Source organism: Cornus florida, unplaced genomic scaffold (assembly GCF_030987335.1).
Source record: "Cornus florida cultivar Cherokee Brave unplaced genomic scaffold, ASM3098733v1 CherokeeBrave_3.0.0_Hap2_Chr11, whole genome shotgun sequence".
Lineage (NCBI taxonomy): Eukaryota > Viridiplantae > Streptophyta > Magnoliopsida > Cornales > Cornaceae > Cornus > Cornus florida.
In genome coordinates, this window is record NW_026775581.1 from 97,132,791 (window position 1) to 97,152,967 (window position 20,177).

At 35.6% G+C, this 20,177-nt stretch overlaps 1 protein-coding gene across 1 annotated transcript; it reads right to left on the reverse strand.

The window, feature by feature from the left end:
• Positions 1-9,911: 9,911 nt before the first annotated feature.
• LOC132285609 (protein ANTI-SILENCING 1-like) lies at positions 9,912-20,175 on the reverse strand. Its single transcript, XM_059787799.1, has 12 exons — positions 19,773-20,175; positions 16,111-16,279; positions 13,715-13,828; positions 13,369-13,587; positions 12,893-13,181; positions 12,545-12,623; positions 12,207-12,299; positions 11,193-11,271; positions 10,965-11,055; positions 10,420-10,528; positions 10,185-10,301; positions 9,912-10,023 (listed from the first exon to the last, which is right to left on the reverse strand). Exons 1-12 carry the CDS (start codon positions 20,124-20,126, stop codon positions 9,964-9,966), a joined length of 1,773 nt encoding a protein of 590 aa, XP_059643782.1. The 5' UTR covers positions 20,127-20,175; the 3' UTR covers positions 9,912-9,963.
• Positions 20,176-20,177: the final 2 nt, after the last annotated feature.

Consider the following 20,177-nt stretch of genomic DNA (forward strand, 5'->3'; position numbering starts at 1 on the left):
AAAAACAATTGGCAATATACAAGCATGGAATACAAAATGATGGAAATAAAAGAATTTAGACAGGAAAGAAACATTAAATAATACAACATCCATTCATCCTTTATTTAATACAGTACTTCATTACAACTTGGAAATCCTACGTCAGGGATCCCTAAATATAACCCTGAGAGTTCAACGTCAAAAGTAAATAAAAACTGAAACTGAAATACTACATAAAACTTCTACCCTGCACTGGATCGTAGGAGTAGATGAGTTCGGATGATGGTCCCACACTGCTAACCTCAGCCTTGAAACGGATACTGACCGTATCCTGAAATAACAACAATGGTGGGTCAACCCCACGAGCAAGTCCTCTCTACTATGACCCAAATCAGAGAATCAAATAAATTAATCATTATGAATCGGATGAGTGCTATATCTGTATACATCCTACGGGAACTATCCGATGTATAACATGACCTCAACCAGAATAGACGGTGATCACTTAGACTCACACTAGGTGGTCAAGTGTCGCCTTTCCCTACCCGGGAAATCAGCTATTATACATGGTGTACGGTACTGACAACACAGACTATAACGAACTACACAGTGATAACACCTCGCAAAGTACTGATGAATATACTGAGCATATAAATTAGGCAACACATGCCAACAATATTAATAAATGTACCGAGAATGTCAATTTAGGCAACACATGCCAATAATATTAATAAATATACCGAGTATGTCAATTAGGCAACACATGCCAATAATATTAAACCACATACCCCGACAGCCACACATCTGTCTATCGCAACGAATGCATAAGGTATAAATGAGTCTAAACTTATTAGTCAGCTCACATGGTTCTATATGGCAACACATCCATATAAATGCGACATAATAAACAGTCCATTTATTCCCTGAAATGCACACAGCATAATAATCATGGTTTATATACGATTAACAGTATAAATATTCCATAATATATAATGGGTTATTTATATGAAGAAAACCAAGCACTAATTAATTTAACATTAATGGTTATTACAGTTTAATAAAATAATACCATTAATAGTCGTTAAATCAATTACATATGTTTACTAGCGATTCGCACTTTAACTGATACAATTAATATTTAGAAATATTAATCGGACAATTATAATAATTAACGAGAAATAAAATAATAATATAATGTCCCGTTAATTCCAAAAATGCCAACCCGAGGCCCCAAAATGTATAGTGAAGGTCCTGGTAATGACAAAACAGTCCCTAGGGGTATTCTGGACTTTTCCAGCAGCCGCAGAGGCCCTTCACGCGCCCCCACGCGCCTCCCAGAGCTCCCCACACGCGCCGCCAAGCTTTCCCACTCTCCCACGCGCGTCTGGCGTCAGCCACGCGCTCACACGCGCTCCCACGCGCGTTTGGAGAGTCCCACGCGCGCGCACGCGCTGCCACGCGCGCGTTGATGGCTTCCTGCTGACGTGGCGTTCTCCGGTTGGTTGGCTGCATCATCCTTCCTACATGCGCGCCACACCGGATCATCTCACCCTATCTTCCCTCCATCCAACGCCCACAGATCCGGGTGTACCGCGGTATCATGGACCGCGATGCACCGGATCAATCAGACTCCACTAATGGCCAGGATGCGCACGTACACCCTTCTATGGTGCGCCGCGTTGCACCGGATCACTCCGGTCGTCTCCCCCACTGCCGGCGACCGGAAAACTCGCCGGAAGGTCGCCGGAAATTGCAGAAAATGCCCGGAAAAATCTAGAAAATTCTAGAAAAATCCCTAAAGTCTTATTTAATTATTTTTAGCCATTATTAATTTCATAGGACATTAAATAAATATATACCATCCTATATAATTAAAATTCCATTAATTTAATAAAATAAAATTAATAATTTATTAACCTCCAAACCTTGGCTCTATGCATAAAAATAAGCTAAACAATTAATTTATTAATTCAAAGGGGAAAAGTAGATAATAACTTGCCTTTTTGGATTTAAAATAAATCCGCCGGTCTGCGCGTAGTCGGGTAAAATTGCCTACACCGGTCCAAGCTTCTTTCTCTTTCTCTTTTCCTTTCACTCTTATAAAATAGCTCTCTAGAATTTATACTTTGCTTCTAACTCCCTTTTATTTTTTTCTAAGGCAAGCTAGTTAATTTATACACAAAATATATAATATAAATATTACAAATATCTAATTTATAATAACTTCTCACCCATTTCTCATATTCCTACCTATATGGCTTTAAGACAATGCTATCTTTAATCAAGATATTTGATCCACCATTCTACCATACTAAATGAAATTCTATCCTAGTATTTAATTTTCCATCATTACATTGATTTATTATAACTATTATTATTATTATTACTAATATTATTATTAATAAACTTTTATTATTATTATTATTATAATATTATTATTATTATTATTAAACTAATATAATTATTATTATTGTTATTACAAAATAATATATTATATCATCATAATACTTTATAACACAAATATAATATTCTAATTAACTAATATTGCTTAATTAAACAAAATAAACAAATAATAATACATGCACAATTAAATACATAAATTTACTATTTTAACATACACAATTAATTTACATGCACCATTAAATGAACTTAATATAACAATGAAGCATGCACAATAATAGGTACAGGAATCCACACATAATTGAATTTAAATACACTAAACTCTTTAATTAATTACGGGGTATTACATCAGGAATGTCTGATTTATGCACAATGAAACAATATGCACTACTATTCTATGCATAGCCTATGAAAATACCATCAAAGGTTTTTGGTCTTATCTTGACTTTCTTAGGAGTAGGAACCGCAACCTTAGCTAAACACCCCCACACTTTTAAGAATTTATAGGAAGGTTTTTGACCTTTCCATAATTCATAAGGTGTCACATTTGTTTTCTTTTGAGGTATTTTGTTAAGAACATAATTAGCAGAGAGCAAAGCTTCCCCCCACAAATTCTGGGTTAAACCAGAACTTATCAACATAGCATTCATCATTTCTTTTAAGGTACGGTTTTTGCGTTCAGCAACACCGTTCTGTTGTGGTGAATAAGGAGCGGTAGAGTGGTGAATAATACCATATTCTGAGCAAATGTCAGCGAATAATACTTCGTATTCACCACCTCTATCACTTCTAAACACCTTTATCTTTTTGCCAAGTTGATTCTCAACCTCATTCTTGTAATGTTTAAACATTTCCAAGGCTTCATCTTTACTTCTTAACAAGTATACATAGCAGTATCTTATGCAATCATCAATAAAAGTAATGAAATACTTTTTCCCACCTCTAGTTGGCACAGATTTAAAGTCACAGATATCACTGTGAATTAATCCTAAAGGTTTAGTACTCCGCTCTATAGAGTGAAATGAGGTTCTAGTCAATTTTGCTTCTACACATGTTTGACATTTTTGATTTAAATCAATACTAAATTTAAGTATAGACTCTATGCTAATTAATCTACGAATCGTTTCATAATTAACATGTCCTAACCGACCATGCCACACATCAGATGATTCGATCATATAAGCAGAAGAAGCATTAGTTTTATCATTATTATTATTAGCTTTGGGTACAACAGTCATTACATTGAACTTAAATAGTCCATTACTTAGATACCCTTTGCCCACATACACCCCATTCTTAGTCAGCACAAACTTGTCAGATACAAAGACCAGCTTGAACCCATTCTTACTTAGAAGTGACCCAGAGACCAAGTTCTTCCTGATATCAGGTACATGCAACACATTATTAAGAGTGAGTTCTTTCCCTGAGGCCATTAGTAGCTTGATCTTTCCTTATCCTTCAACCTTTGCAGTAGAAGAGTTCCCCATGTAGAGTTGTTCTTCATTATCTATAGCTTTATAGGTAGTGAACATCTTCTTTTCAGAGCAAACATGGCGAGTAGCTCCTGTGTCCACCCACCATTCTCTATTGTTGCTCACTAGGTTGATTTCAGAAATCACAGCTGAAAGATTTAGCTCTGCCACATCAGCTGTTGACTTATCTTCCTCAGCAATATGCACCTCAGTGGTATTTTTCTTGGGGTTGTGTTGTGCTTTGCGGCTACGACAGTCTTTAGCTCGGTGTCCTAGCTTGCCGCATATGAAGCACTTCCCAGTGAACCTCTTGTAGTTTCCTTGGCTGGGACCTTCGCCAGAGTACTTCCTCTTCTTATTCTTCTGTCCAACTTCCACTACATTGGCCTTTAACACCATTAAAGAATTCCCGGCTTTCTTTTCAGATGAGCGGTTATCTTCTTCAATTCTTAGCCTGACAATCAGGTCTTCGAGCCCCATTTCCTTGCGCTTATGCTTCAAGTAATTTTTGAAATCTTTCCAAATAGGTGGCAGCTTTTCAATGATTGAAGCTACTTGAAAGGATTCACTCAATGTCATCTTCTGTGATACCCCGGATTTTCGGATGCGAGTTGGCCAGGCCCACGCCCGATAACCCAAGGATATCAAATCAATTAGCAATTTAACGAACACAGAATACAATATAGGAAACAGGAATAAATAAAATTTTGCTGAAAAGAACTAAAATGAAAATCCTTTAATGGAAAAAAACCTCCGAATAAACTTTATATGCAAGAACTAGTTTGAATACACCAACTTCTCCTTTACTTCTAATACAACTCGGGAATCCGTCTCGTGGACCCCTACTAAAAATATTCCAATACTGAACATTAACAACTGCAAAGAAAACCAACAATCATAATGAGAAGAAAATACTCCTACGTCGTCGGTGGAGTGAATAACTGTATCTGCTCAGCACGATCAAGCTCTAAGCCTGGAACTGACGAACACCTGTAAAAATAAGAGTGGGTCAGGCCCACATGCAAGTTCTATCCTAACTGTAATCCAGACAATGACCCGATACGCAGATACACCCTAGATAACTCGGCAATAGCTATCTAGTCCATACATATATAAATATCCATACTAAGGGACATTCACTGGACTATGTAGGGGGTCTCAACTTGAATAGAAGGCAACATGCAAAAATGTACCCAAAGGTAGGCATGAGTACCTAGACCTAACAGGGTACACCTCAACCTACTATAACCAGTTACGCATCCACTGCATATACGCACCCTAACTAACGAGTCTGAGACTCAAGCTCATCTCGCGGTACCATAATCATATAATTAAAATCCGTCCAAACCAGAGTATGTCATTCAATTTCTTTGTTGATCTGACATAAGACGTATAATCAGTTAACCACTCAACTTATTCAGTTGATATGAGTTAACTCCAAACAACAGTAAATCCAAATGGTCACTCAACTTACTCAGTTGATCTGACTTAAACAAAATTAGGATTCAATATTTTACAATCCTTTCCTTTAATCCAATAGGTTAGGTTTATGCGTTTTGAGCTAAACCGTCCCTAGTATGACACCGTCCCATACTGGTGCATACAACCCTCCATATCCATGTAATTGACAGAATATATATTAATCCAGCAATTAAAATCCAAAACCATGTAAAAATTACAGACTATGATAAATAGTACAGCAATTTAATATCCAAAATCAAAATTCAAATAATTGCAGAAACGTATTTAAAGTTTCAGCAATTTAAATCCAAGAGTTAACCCATGTATTGTTTAACAGTTTATCAACTAGCATCCAGAGCATGAATAGATCAGTTTTAGTAAATCAACAACTCTATCGTGCAATTTAAAAAATTTTAAAATCACAATATTGTCCAAGAATTTGCTAAAATTAATTCTAAATTACTTCTAGCAATTCAGTTCTTTTTATCCGTCAAAAGCAAGCTAGGTTGCATACTTGTATACTGTTTTATTGTTCTTGCACCGAGCCATAAACTATGCTATGAGTCCAATTTGTTAATTAAAAGACTTCCTTATACATCTAAAATTTAATTTAGAATCATGTTATAAGACCCCAAATTGTCAAATTAAAATTAGACAATTTATTTCCTTCCAGCCGTTAACCGTAGGCAAACTTGTTAATTAGCGCACTTTTAATTCTATTAAAACAAAGGGGTATTTTATGCAATTCAAGAACTTGATTACATGTTAAAATAATGTTTTGAAAACCCCATTAAAGTTTTAAAACTGTTTAGAAACCCCAAGTGCCCAAAAAGTAGCTTAAAAAGTCACAGTACGCATGAAATTGGGTAGAGCCTGCTCTTGGAAAATTAGAGCAGGCTCTAATCAGCCTAGAGCCAGCTCAGAGGAGTTTAGAGCCTGCTCTTGTTGAGGTAGAGCCTGCTCTACTCTTTCTAGAGCTGGCTCTACTCATGGGAAAGCTGAATTCCTCCCCCTCTGAGAGCTTCAGTCCGTTTCTGCTTCATTTCAGTCTGTTTGCTCTGTCTCTGGACCATTCCTACCACTCTGTTGATTTCTAAAACTCATCTTAAGAGTCTTATAAGACCCTAGTAACATTCCTATGATTCGTTTACAAAAGTTGAAATCAAATTAAAACTAAATTTGTTACCGAAACAAAACATGCATTAGGAACAAAACTGAAACTATTTTGCAATATCAATTCCATTCCAATCCCCTCTGTTCCTCTTCACTACTGAACTTAGGAGTCTTATCTAATCCCAGTAGCATCCCAATCATTCGTTTACAGTTGTTGAAAGAAAATACAGTAACTAAAATTCCAATAGAATTTACATGCTTTAAGAAAACAAAACTAAACAGACTTGCACGAATTGTAACAGATTTAATTTCAACAACGAATAGCCATCAATATAGCATATATTAACCATGTAAATTCCAGTTCTTGATTAATTAAACCCTAGAGACTATCTAGGTGCACAGAACACAAGCCAAAGGGAAGGAGGAAGAAAAGAACTTGCCTTTCGGTTTCGGTTTGAAACCTTTCAACGTCGTCTTCTTCCTAGACTTTTCGGCGATCGTGATCGCCGTCAAGGATTCCTCTGCTCCGGTTCTAACCCTCAAACAACCCTCAAGCTTCCTCCTTAGTCCGGCTTACAATCTTTGGCTCAAACCCTACCTTCCTCTCCTTCAGTTTTTCCCTTAAACTCTCTGTTTCACTCTCTGTATTTTCACTATTCGTGAATAAGGTAACCCTAAGCAGACCCTTATTATTTTATTTATAGGCTTAGGAAAAGATATTAACCCTAGTTCTACTTTAATCGTAGAGATGGAAATCAACAATTCCTTACATCTCTAAGGCGGCTTAATTAAACAAGGCGGCTTTATTCAAACGTGATAGTAAAGAGACAAAACCTTAATAATTTAACCTATTTAATTAAATAAAATAAAAAACAATTAACCAATTAATTAAAACCACAATTAAATTACATAAAATAATTAACTAACAAAACAATTCAGAAACAACCTAAATGACAATTAAATTAATTAAAGACTAAACAATTAAATCAAATAAAGAACGAACAAATAATTTAATCAATTAAACCTAAACATATAAAACACTTAAAATAAATAGTAAAATCTCAATTATATCCTTTTTAATTTTAGGGGTATTACATCTTCTCAGCATGTATCTCATGTAGGATTAGCTGGAGCTCCTGCACTTGGCTCATGACTGTCTTGGAGTCTATCATTTTGAAGTCCAGAAATCGTCCAACCACGAACTTCTTCAAGCCAGCATCCTCTATTTTATACTTTTTGTCTAGTGACTCCCAGAGCTCTTTAGCAGTATTTATTGGACTGTACACATTATATAAAGTGTTGTCCAATCCATTGAGGATGTAGTTCTTGCATAGGAAGTCTCCATGCTTCCATGTATCAACAGCTCCTAGCTTGGTAATGTCAGTCTCACCCTCATTTAGCACTGGGCCAGTCTCAGTTAGATACTTGCTTAGATTCAGAGTTGTAAGGTAGAACATCATTTTTTGTTGCCACCTTTTAAACTCCGCCCCATTGAATTTTTCGGGCTTCTCCCCATGACTGACGGGAACATTAGGCATAGTAGTACTCATACTTGCCATTTGTCTGATATTAAATATACAGATCACAGTCAAATTTACAGAAATAAAATACAACAATATTTAAATAATTAAACTATAGTACAATATGAATTTGTCTTAAGATTGTTATCCAAAATATGGTCTGAGTATACCATATACTATAGTATTATTTATTTAAATATTATCTGTAAATATAAAATAATATAATGCTTATATATATATAAATATTATAAAATAATAATCTATATATATAATTACTTATAATGTATAGTTTAATAAAATAAAATAAAAAATTATAAATAAAAGAACCTGATTAAAAGTCGAGGCTAGAATTTGATTCTATGTTCTTAAGACAGATTCGCCCCACTATGGTGCTTACGGACTCAGTGGCGTCTATCTCCCAGGATACAACGACTTGTCTTCCTTCGGTAGCAGCACTGCAAACCAAAGGAATAGGCGAACCGGCTCGGTGTAGTACTCTCTGACTCGAACTCGGACTCGGAGTGACTGACTAAGACTCGAACCCAAATACTAAGGCTCGAACCCACAGACTAAAGAGAGAAGGAAGAAGAAAAAAATTCAAAAGAAGTGAAGAATTCTCTGAATTTGGTGTGATTTGCAAATGATCCAAAGGGGGGTATTTATAGGTAGTAAGGTGCCTTTTCGGGTGGGTGCAACCATGGGTTATGATGGTTCGGAAAAATGTGTAACCCTTTGAAAAAACTAAAAAGTGATTTTTTTAATTTAAAAGGTGTAACCCTTTAGAAAAACTAAAAAATTGTTTTTTTAATTTGAAAGGTGTAACCCTTTAAAAAAACTAAAAAGTAGTTTTTTTTTTAATTCAAAAAACCAACCACCCAAAAAACCCACCCATTTGTGAAACCCATTTAAATAAGCCCAACCCAAAAATAGGCCCAATCTAAAATTCCATTTAATAAAAGGAATAATCCGGACTTTACAATTAGGCCCAATCCCAAGCCCAAATCCAAGCCCAAGCTTGACTTATTTAAACTTCAATTGGTTTCAACATTTTTTCCATTTAGGCTTTTCAAACACCTCACTTTGGATCTAATTTTTTATTCACCTAGAAACAGATTTGAGAAAGTAAATATACCACGTTCATCTCTTTGCGGAGAGTAACGCGCTGGTCTATAGATCCGCAAAAAATTCTTAGCGGAATCTATTCTAAATCTCATTCAAAGTTCTTGTTTTGTATACCCCGTTTTCAACAATAGAAACATTATTTCCCTGATAAGCAGTCAAAATTGACAGGGACCATAACTAAAGGAGTTAAATTGTTGACAGTACTAATTACCTGTAACACATCATAATGTAGTTGCATACCCTAGTACCTAAACTTCTTTTGATGGTCACCGGATAAAATTTTTTTTGCTCAATCGAAACGTTGAATTGCTAAGCATTTAACCCTGCTTCATGCATGGAGTCCAGTTAATGAGGTAATGATTGCATAGAAACTAAATATCTTGTCAATTTGCAGATGTTGCCAGCATATAAAATGATAAAAAGTTTTGAAGATACGATTGTAGATTAAGGTTTCCACCTAAACAAAAAGATTAAAATGCATTAGGGAAGAAGGGAAAGAAAAATCCTAGGCTGCAATTCCCCTACATGACATGTACATTTTTTCCATTGCATGGAACTGCAAAGTTTCAATATGGACAAAACGGCATGAAAGAACAAATTTACAGTCGAAATTTTACTATTCATGAGGATTAGACTATATATATGCTTCTCTGAATGGGTAAAGAACCCCGTATGTATACTGTCCAAAATGGGGAACCTTGTATGCATCTCGTTTGTATTTCACAAAAACAAAAATCTGTTCCTGCACGACAAAAGCCACATCATCTTGACAGTAGAGCTTCATAGAAATGAAAAACATGAGGATCAACATAGAGAAAAGCTATAAGAATTGGATAATTTCCTCACAAGCCTTAACGTGCAATCACAAAAGGAAGCGTTTGCTCCAAATGCCAACTTTACTCATAATGAATCGTCTTTAGCTGGCTTCTAACATCTTCTATCTCCTTTGCCTGTTGCTGCAGGGATGGGAAGGGTTCAGAGTTAAACTCAACCTTCAGATATCAATATAAAAAGCTACCATACACACACACACACACATATTAATATTTCTTTGAAAGAAAGTTAAGAAATCAAAAGAATTCGAATGATTGACAAGATTAAATATTTTTATGGTTACCTCATTTAAATCCCTCTGCCATGTATCAGATTTTTCTTGTAGCGCACGCCATTCTATGGCCATCTCATATTCAATAGTATTGGGTTGTGAAAAGTGTGATGTTGAAACTGCTTTTCTCTTTTAAAAGAGAATAAAAAAGAAATACAATAGCAGATTCAGCGAAAAAGAGTCCAGTGCAGGAATAAACCAAGATTTCAGGAAAGTGAAAATAAACATATAAGCAGCAAGGAAATACCATATCTTCACGTTGCTTTTGCAATCTAACTTTGTCAATGGTCAAATGGCCAAAAAATTTAGCTGGCTCATCCGACTCCCTTGGAGTCCATCTACGAGCAACAACTGGCCTGCCGAATTGAGAAATCCCACAAATAATATCATTAGAGTTATTTGTAATAGTTCTAGCATCCAAGGATTCGCAAAAATATAAACAGAAAAATGATCTCCGTCTAAAGAACCAACATATATTAATATGATCCTTCAAAATGCTTGAACCTTAACTCAACTTATGAACTTGTCTTATATGGGAGGAACACACAACATCAAGTTGACGATAGAACAAAGTAGGCCCTTTTGAGTGCAAAATGAACCGGCAAACCCATCAAAATTACCTTTGATTGTTTAAAGGCGATATTTCATAAATCTTTATTTTGATATTGTCTAATTTATTCATGTGAGCTCTTCAAAAAGGAAAAAAACAATACGCATCAGCAATTTTGATAATGAAAAGAGAGGTAGGGGGTATTTGAACAGGATAACTAAAATTGCAAATGAAACAATTACCTTCCATTGGCTAGCATTAGGCATTTACTCTTTAACTCAGAAATGGCAAATTCTGCTTTATCTTTTGATTGGAATATAACAAAAGCTCTTCCTGCTAGTGAATAAAGAATAATTACGGGTGCTCACAGCAAGTCAATTAAATACAAAAAAAAAAACACACCACTAGAAAAGCATAATTGATATATAAACAGAAACTAATAAAGAAAAGGCCACGGCGACAAACTATACCATAGTGTGGGCTAGAAAATGTGCTGAGCTGTAGCATTTTTGCATCGGCCTTTGCGTTAAATGCATGCCAAACTATATCCTGATGAATAAGCACAAGGATATAACATAAAAACCTTACAACTTTGATAGATCTAGCTTGCTGCTGAATTCAAGTAATCTAGTTGTTTTCACCCACAATTCATAGCAAGAAGGGGACCAGTTAGAAAACAAATCTCTCCATATCTCGAAAAGCTTTGACCAAAATTTTCAGCGTCGACTTTCTGTAATTCACACACCTTACTCTTTTCTAGACTTTTTAAAGAAATTGTATATGTTTATTTCCTTATAATATGCATAGCTATAAAGACAAATTAAAACATTCATAATACCTATTTTGCCCTTAATTCATAAAGGACAAAATAGTGGGAAATTCAGTAAAATAGTTTCCTTTTGCCTCTCTCACTGAACATGATTAAGTGTTAATACTATCCTCTTTCCTTTCATTTTTCCCTCATTACTCAACAAAACACGATCAGAGATTAATACCATCCTCTACTTTCTTCCTTTTTGTCTCATAACTAATGCTATTATTTCTCTTCTTCTCCCTCCTACTATACCAAACACAGTTTAAAGGTTCAAATGAGACTTGAGGATAATAAAGGGTAAAATTTATTAAATGTCACTGTCTTTCAAAATGAGGTTACCTGTTTTAAATTCTAATTTGGAATATCCTGAGCTTAACTGTTCTTTGTTACATGTAAGGTGTAGGTTAATTTAAGTGTGAAAGATCTCCTGCTTTTGTATTTTTGTAATACAGGAGAGCTTATTTAGGTTCTGTTCAGGAAAATGTCCAGGAGGTACAGCCAACTTCAACAAGAGGGATCTGCGATTTTTCTTCCCACAGTAGACATAATTATATGAAAAAGTAAGAGCATCCTGTAGTGTGCACATGGTAATAATTATAAAAATCAAATTTTAACGCAAATTACTTTTAGCAACAAAATTATTTAACGAGCATGACTATCATAAATATACCTCTACTTCTGATGTTGTATAGGAAGGATCAAGGTTTTCTAGTAATACAAGGGTGCCTTTCTCAGAAGCTCTCTGCATCTTGTCCTCCCAAGACTGGAGAAGAAACAAAAATAAGAAAAATTAACAGGTATTGAACAGTCTATTGATATGGAATTAGATAAAACAATTATTCTCTTATATTTAGACATCAGATAGTAGTAAAATTCCAATTCTAAATCTAAACATTACTGAACCAAGAAGTAAAATGCCAGGGCGAACTAACTTGACAAATCACACCCTGAGAAAATATTAGTGAATGCAATTGTCATTTAAAATCACAGAATAAGATGACAACTCACTTGTGGCTTGAACCATTTGCTCCTATCCTGTAAACACGATGAGAATATATCAGAATAGTAATCAAAGTTGAGATCAGAACTTGCAAGTCAATAACAGCTTGTGGAAATTTGGTGTGTTTGTGTCAACAAGCCTTCTTGAGGTTTTCATGTTATTATGCAGGAGACCTAAAACTTAAGACATTTCTGAAAAGGGTTTCAGGCTGAGCCATCAACAGAACAACAAAATGCGCCATTAGTTTCAGCAAAAAGTTTCTTAAGATCCAAGGAATCATTGTCCCCAGATTAAGAAATGGAAGAAGTTGTGGATCAATAAATTAGCTATTCACTGAGAATACAAATTTTGAATACCTGTATATTCCTAAATTACCAAGGCGGGTCTTAAAACATTGTATTATGTACTTTCTAGTTGCTGATATAATATTTTCTTCAAAATATGTAGTTGAAACAAAATTCCCACCAATAATATTCAAAGACCTTACCATATCAGGCCTTCTTGTAACCTCCCCAATTTGGGTCTTAGTTTTGACACCCTTTTCCAGTTTAAGTTGAGCAGCTGCTTCATCAGAAAAGTAACTTGCCTTCTCCGGATAATTTCCCTTGGATAGTTCTCTGTTCTCACTAACAGCAGCCTTGGAATCTAGAAATTTTGCTCAATAATTAAGTGATCTTGGAGAGGGTCAGATAACTTTGCAGGTTTTTTTTTCCTTTTTTTTTTAAACAACTGTTAATGCCCACACACAATTTTGGTAATAATTTTTTTTTTTTTGGGGGGGGGGGGGGGGGGGGGGGTACCAGAATGGGTAAAAGTTCTGACAAAGATTGACCTGAAAACCATTCAAGCTTCCTTTTCTTCAGTGGCCGAATATCTGATACACTTCTGTTTGAGAGATCCTCGGAAAATTTCACTTTACCTCTATCTTTTTCTTGACTGAAAGAAACTTCCCCTCTCCCATCTTTATTTATTGAGGGTTTAGGCTTCCGTTTGGTATTCTCACCAGAAAAACATGTTTGTTTACCGGAAGTAGTAGCTAAGATCTTTGATTCTGTGGATTCCAGCAACATGCTAATTTCACTTAGTAGTTGAACTTTAAGTAAAGAACTGCTAAAACACCTTCCTACTAGACAACCTTTTGCGACTGAATTCATGCTAATGCTATACTTGCTATGTACCTGTGACTAATTCAATCTTTGGAACTGAAGTTTCAGGCTTCTCCTTCAATTTTGTTTTGAGTCCAGGACGAGTGACAAGCTTTCGACTTTTCTCTGAATTGAAGAAACGCTCCACTGCAAAGCAAATATTTTTGAAAAGCACAACCAATATATCAATTGGTCAGCTGAGTATGAGAAAAATAAAGGTCATTGCCTAGTGACTCCCACTGCCATTATGAGAAATATAGCAGTTAAAAGAATAACTTCAGAAAGGAAGGAAATATTTATATGTGTATATATTCATCCTGAAGTAAGAAAACATAGGTATGCACCCCCGCACACGAAAACTATATTCTCCATCGCATTTTAAAAAAAAAATTATGGAACACTTATTACTATCAGCTTCTCGAGCATTATAAAAGATATGCACCTCAAATTTTTCCTCAGGACCATTCCTTTCGTTTGTACCGTATGACATTTATTATAAGGAAATAATATATATATATATAAATAAATCAATAGAACAGTGCTCATAAAACAGTGTGCTTCGGAGATGATGTCACCCATTGCTAGTTGATGATTGCTACTGACTATTTGTCACATATTGCTAGTTTATCTTCACAGGAATTCAATATCTCTCTCTGGAAAAGAATAGTCTTTTTCAAACTTATATATACTTTTAAGTCCTTCAACGTGAAAAATACTGAAATTGCTGCATAATTGAACTTTCAAGGAAGTATGGAGATTATCAAGGGAGTTGTTGCAAATATTTAACACACCAAAATTTCAGCGTAAATTACCAGAAATGTGGCCAGATTGCTCCAGTGATGGTTTGTACTAATTAATATATATATATATATATATATATATATATATACATATATTGCCAGAAAATGGTTTGGACAGGTTGTTGGGTTCTTTAAAACTTACAGGCAAGTTCCTATAGAATGACTGTAACTCAACTTATCAAAGAAAAACACATTATCAATTAAGGACAGACTTGCCCTAACTTCTCGACATGACATCTAAACAGTCTGTCAATCATTATTTTCTAACAATATATATATATTATTTATTTTTGGAAATCAATAACTCAAAAGATAATGTGACATGCGTTGCTTCATAAAATCCAATTGTTCTCAATGAAATTTTGTATTATCTGACACTAATATTTTAAACAAAAATCAATTAAGAGTTAATTACTTATACCAGTCTGAATGAAAGTTCAAACTACGTCTTATCTACTTAAAAACCTTTATAAATTATTGGGTGTAAAGTGAACTAAACTAAGATTTTTGCTGAGAAAATATTGAGAGTTTTAAAAGAGAGAAATCTGCAGAAATATTACTGCGAGTTTCTTTGTTTCTTTTGATCTTATAACCACACTTTTACACATGACCACACTTTTACACATGAATAGTAGTTCTGTGTATTCTCTACTTATCATACATTAGGAGCACTAATTATGAAGTCATCAAGGCGATCAGAGCACCAAATTTAGTTATAATCTTTGCATGTGCTAATGGAAGGAAATAGGAGTCTAATTACTGTGAAGAGCGGTTAATTTGTGAGGTCATTGCGTTGGCGTAGATTAGTGTTAATTGTAGTTCCATAGGCACTATAACTGGAGGACATTGAGCATAAGAGGTAAACCAACAGCAGGATATTCATATGCACTGGAATCAGCAACTCATGGAGAGCAATTTTGAAGACAATAAAAGTTGTTATACTCTTTCTCAACATAGTGGATTGTTTGCCTAAGACAGCATAGTCTTCATGGTTTTTTCCACCACGGATTTTCACAAAAAAAAAAAAAAAAAAAAAAAAAAAAAGAAAGAAGAAGAAGAAGAACAAGCTAAAGTTTGATATTTCCACACACATTGTGAATGTGGTTTTTTTTTTTTGTCTTGTGTGCTTGTTGCTTAATATTGTTAAAATCGGATTAAATGAAAAACAAGCAAACTGGGCAAATTAGCTCTATCCACCCTCTAGGTCCTTTCTAAGTGACACAATATCAAACCACTTCTGCCTCGCTCAATTCTCACTGTTCTTGTTTGACATTTCCAACATTTTCGGTACAAAGTCATGCTAAAGTTTTGATCAACATTCACAATGTGTGTGTGTGTGTGTATTCACTTAATGCATTAGAATATCAATACCCGATGCTCCTATGCCTTTAGGAAATGCAATCAATTGACGAGAAGTTCAGTTCATTTGGGTCTTGAGTCTAAACATCAAGTGCACTATTAAAGAGGAGAATTTTGAACATTAGAGGACTGCTCCAATTGGTTACAATGATGTGAAGAATGTAATATTTGAAATTATTATGATAATTGGGTTCAGATTTCTCAACTGCCAGCAAAAGAGAAGCAGAAAAATTATTCAAAAAGAATAAAAGATGAAACTGAATAGGTGACCTTTAATTCGAGCTACTCTATCTGGAAAGGTTTCTGAGATTCTGCAGCTTCCAACATCAAAAGTACGATAAAAGATATATCTGGCCAATCTCAATTCTTCTTCGGATGCTTGAGGATTTCTCTTGTCCTTTGATGTGCAGATAACATTGCATTTTCCATAAATCGCTTCCTAAAAAGATACAACATAAAAAAGCCATGTCAATCATTTTAACCAGCATAGTTATTTTTCAAACTGTAGAAGTTATTTCTTGAATCCACAAAAATTTCATTCTCAAGATACTTCCTAAAATATAAAGGGTAAATTAGACTCGCTTCCCCTCTAGTTAGCAAAAAGCTCACGCGGCTCCCCTCGATTTTGACAAATATCATTTCCAATCATGTGAGTTGGGATTTTTTGGTGTACGTTTTGGGTTGGATGGGGTCGGGCAAAAAATGGAGAAGATGGATTCTTTACTGCATCTCTATGGTTAGATATTCGATTTTGGTGAATGGTTCTCTGGCCTGGTTCTTCTCTAGTTTGCAAGTCCAAAGGCAGAGAGTTCATTTTCTCCTTCTTTTATCTTTATTTTTTATTATTGTCATGGAGGCCTAGAGTAGGTTGATGAGGAGGGCGTGGATCATTGGAGATAACCCACCTCGCGGACGATACCATTGTTTTTTATGATGCAGTGGAGGATCAGTTGAGACTATTGAGATACGTGTTGGTTTGTTTCCAAGCCATCTCAGGTTTGAAGTTCAATATAGGGAAGATTGAGATTGTGTAGATAGGGGAGGTTGAGAGATTGATTCTCTCGCCGATATTCTTTGGTGTGCAGTAGGTCCTTCCTGCTCTCTTACTTGGGTTTGCCGCTTGGGGATTCCTCGAGCATGGTTTCCATTTGTGACCCAGTTATGGAGCAGTTCGAGAGGAGACTTTCCAGTTGAAAAAAGCAGTATCTTTCGAAAGGGAACCAGACCACTCTCTTGAAGAGTCACTTTCGAGCCTTCCAACCTACTTCTGTCTCTGTTACAAATGCCTATTACCGTTGCCAAGAAACTAGAGAAGATACAGAGCAATTTCCTATGGAGTGGTATGGGAGATGAATTCAAGTTTTCACTTGGTGAATGGGGGAAAGGTGTGTAATCCTATCCAGTGAGGGACAGATCCGAATTGTGGAAGACAATCATTTCGTGCAAGGTTGGAAAGGATAGTGAAGGGTGGACCTCTAATGAGGTGAGGTCTCCAGTTGAGGTGGGGGTTTAAAAGCTCATCCGAAAGGGATGGAATAAGTTCTCCAGGCATGTTCGTTTCAGGGTAAGGAGTGTGAGGTATGTTCGGTTTTGGGAGAAACATTGATGCAGATATAGCTCAATGCCTTAGTCGTAGACTGTTATCAACTTGATAGCGAGAGGATGACTTGGGCCGTGCAATTTGGGAGAGATTTTTATGATTGGAAAGTGGAGGAGGTCGCGGATTTCCTGACCTTGTTTTACAATCTGGAAGGGATGGGTTTAGATTAAATTATTTGGATGGCCTATTCAAAGGGGTTTTTGAGGTGCACACATTCTATCAGAGCCTTCTGGAGGTTCCAGAGCCTCCCTTCCCTTGGAAGTCCATTGGGAGATCGAAATCCTTAAGCCCTTTAAAGGTGGCTTTTTTCACGTGGACAGCAGTGCTTGGAAGGATCTTGATGCTGGAGAGGGTGTATGGTGGGTTATGTTACATGGACTCCTCAGAAGTAGGTGAAGTACCTATGTCAGATATACACAGTACATGGACATGGTGGGATATGTGTCCGACACTTTTGGTTAGACACGCACCTATAAAGTATATCATATAATTTAATTTAATTATATTATTGTTTCAAATGAGTGAAACGCCTATATTGGACACTATGCTATATAAAGACTTATTTTGGTCTAAAAAAGAACAAAATATTAAATAATATGAATGTTTAGCAGTGACCCTGCATCCTTTTGTTTTCAAATTTGACCTATCCGACGCTTGGATACCCGTACCTGCACAGGACACACGTACCTGTGTCCATGTAACATAGATGGTGGATAGCCGAGCCCGAGATACTTGGAGTGCCACGCCTTTTGTTTATGGTGGGTCTTGTGGCGAGAGAGAAGTAGGAGGTCCTCCAATAGGGAGGAAACCCCTGGTCTTTAAAATAGGTCATATTGAGTTCTTTATTCTTTTGGGTTACTGGGCGAAATTGTAAATCTTAGGTGGATTTTGGAGATGGCTTGAGATTATAGATGGTCTTTTTGGCCTTTTGTGTATTTCCTTTGGAGTGCTCTGCTCTTGAACTCCTTTAACAAAACATTACTTATCAACAAATTACTTTAAAAAAAAAATCACAAGTTAAATGTGTTTGACGTTGTCGTATTAGAACACTGGAAATATTTACTTAGGAATAAAGGAACAAACAAACACAGAATCAACACAAACACAATGAAGCCGACATAGCATATGGGCGCATATGCACACACATATATCAACACTTTAACTCTTCCATAATTGTTAAAAACTAGTTCCAGCCAGAAAATGTTAACCTCTTAAAGAATGGTCTAAGATAAGGATGCTGAACATGCCTACTTTACTTCCAAGTTGAAGATAATAATTAAGGCATGCTACTCTTCAATGGTTTAAAGCAGTTGATTGTTAAAAAGAAACTAAAACATGGAGGTATCATATTTGGATTCCAATGCCTCTCTGGTTATATAATATATAAGCATAATCAATGCACTCATAATAGGGATAGTGGCCAAAATCCAAATGTGACCAAGCATGTTGATAATTAAATACATAAGTTGCACTATCATATAACAGCTTGATTTAATAGAGTAATTAATTTTCTATAGTATCAAGAAAAGCAAAATTTTATGTAAATATGTGTGCCTATATAACATCCCTTTTCCCTTGGAAATATTGAAAAAAATATTGGCAAGAACTAGCATCTCAATGCTACTTAATTTTTTTCCATTTTCTTGGTTCCGAATAGGACGAGTCCTAGGATTTTAGTCTGACAATCCTGTCACAAGCCTTTGCAAGCTCTCTAAAGTTTTATCTGTGTGTCTTGGTTATCTGTCAACCTTTATTTTATTTTTATTCCAGAGAGACCAAGTGTTAATAATAATCTTAGTGACATAGCACGGCTAGGACATATAGGAAGCGTCCAACAGATGTGAAAACAAAACTTGTCAAAGAAGTGCCATTTTTTCGTTATATATATTTGACTCAAAAACATAATTTGCTTGTGGAAACTTTAGTGCTACGTAGGTTTTTTAAGCCAATGGTGGTCCTTTCATGGATCAGTAATCCGATGAAATATTTTTCTTGGAAAGAAATAGTGTAGAGTAACTTTACATGACAAATTTATGCCCTCAACATGAGTGAGTTCAATATTCAAAGTTGGTATGGTAGATAAATGACGTATCGTACTACGTTGTAACAAAAGCACAATTAATTGCTTGACTGCTTGTTATGAATAAATGAAGCAAACAAGCATCAACATCAGTGTAACAAGATTTCTTGACCAAAGATATTCCATTTCATTGAACAGCAACCAAGTGCCATGCTGGATTCATCTTTGTCTACCAATGAAGAATCAACACATGAAGTAATTTAAAAAAAAAATTAGTAATATAAGAAAAACAAAGTAATCAATTCAAGTTACCAGGGGATTAATGTTGGAAAGGCCTTTGCCTTCACCAGAAGCCAGAAATATCTCATTCTTGAGCGGCTGAACATCTCGTAACCAGTGTCTTATTTCAGAGGGATAAAAAAACCACACAACCTTGACTTTCTTTTGCTGGCTGGACGTCTCCCATATTTTTACAAGCTTACCAATATGAGTATTGCTATCACCATCACCCCGCAAAAATACAACATCATCGAGAAAGTACTCCACACCATCATAAGTAAATGATGAAAAATATTGACTGTCTTTGTCAAGCCCACAAGTTTGGATCTTCTGACCCCAGCTAAATTCAATGATCTCCTCTTTCTTCACTTCTCTGCGTTGCAACATAGCACTTATATATCTGATTACTACTTGAGGCTTGGTTTGGTAAGTCCTTGA

Bases quoted from the DNA above. Each gene is read 5' to 3' on its own strand.
- LOC132285609 (XM_059787799.1), bottom strand. From the start codon at position 20,126: ATGTTGCAACGCAGAGAAGTGAAGAAAGAGGAGATCATTGAATTTAGC. The intron at 11,056-11,192 runs GTATAGTTTGTC...ATTCACTAGCAG, and splicing joins ATTTTCTAGCCCACACTATG to GAAGAGCTTTTGTTATATTC. The intron at 10,024-10,184 runs GTAACCATAAAA...CCATCCCTGCAG, and splicing joins GGCAGAGGGATTTAAATGAG to CAACAGGCAAAGGAGATAGA.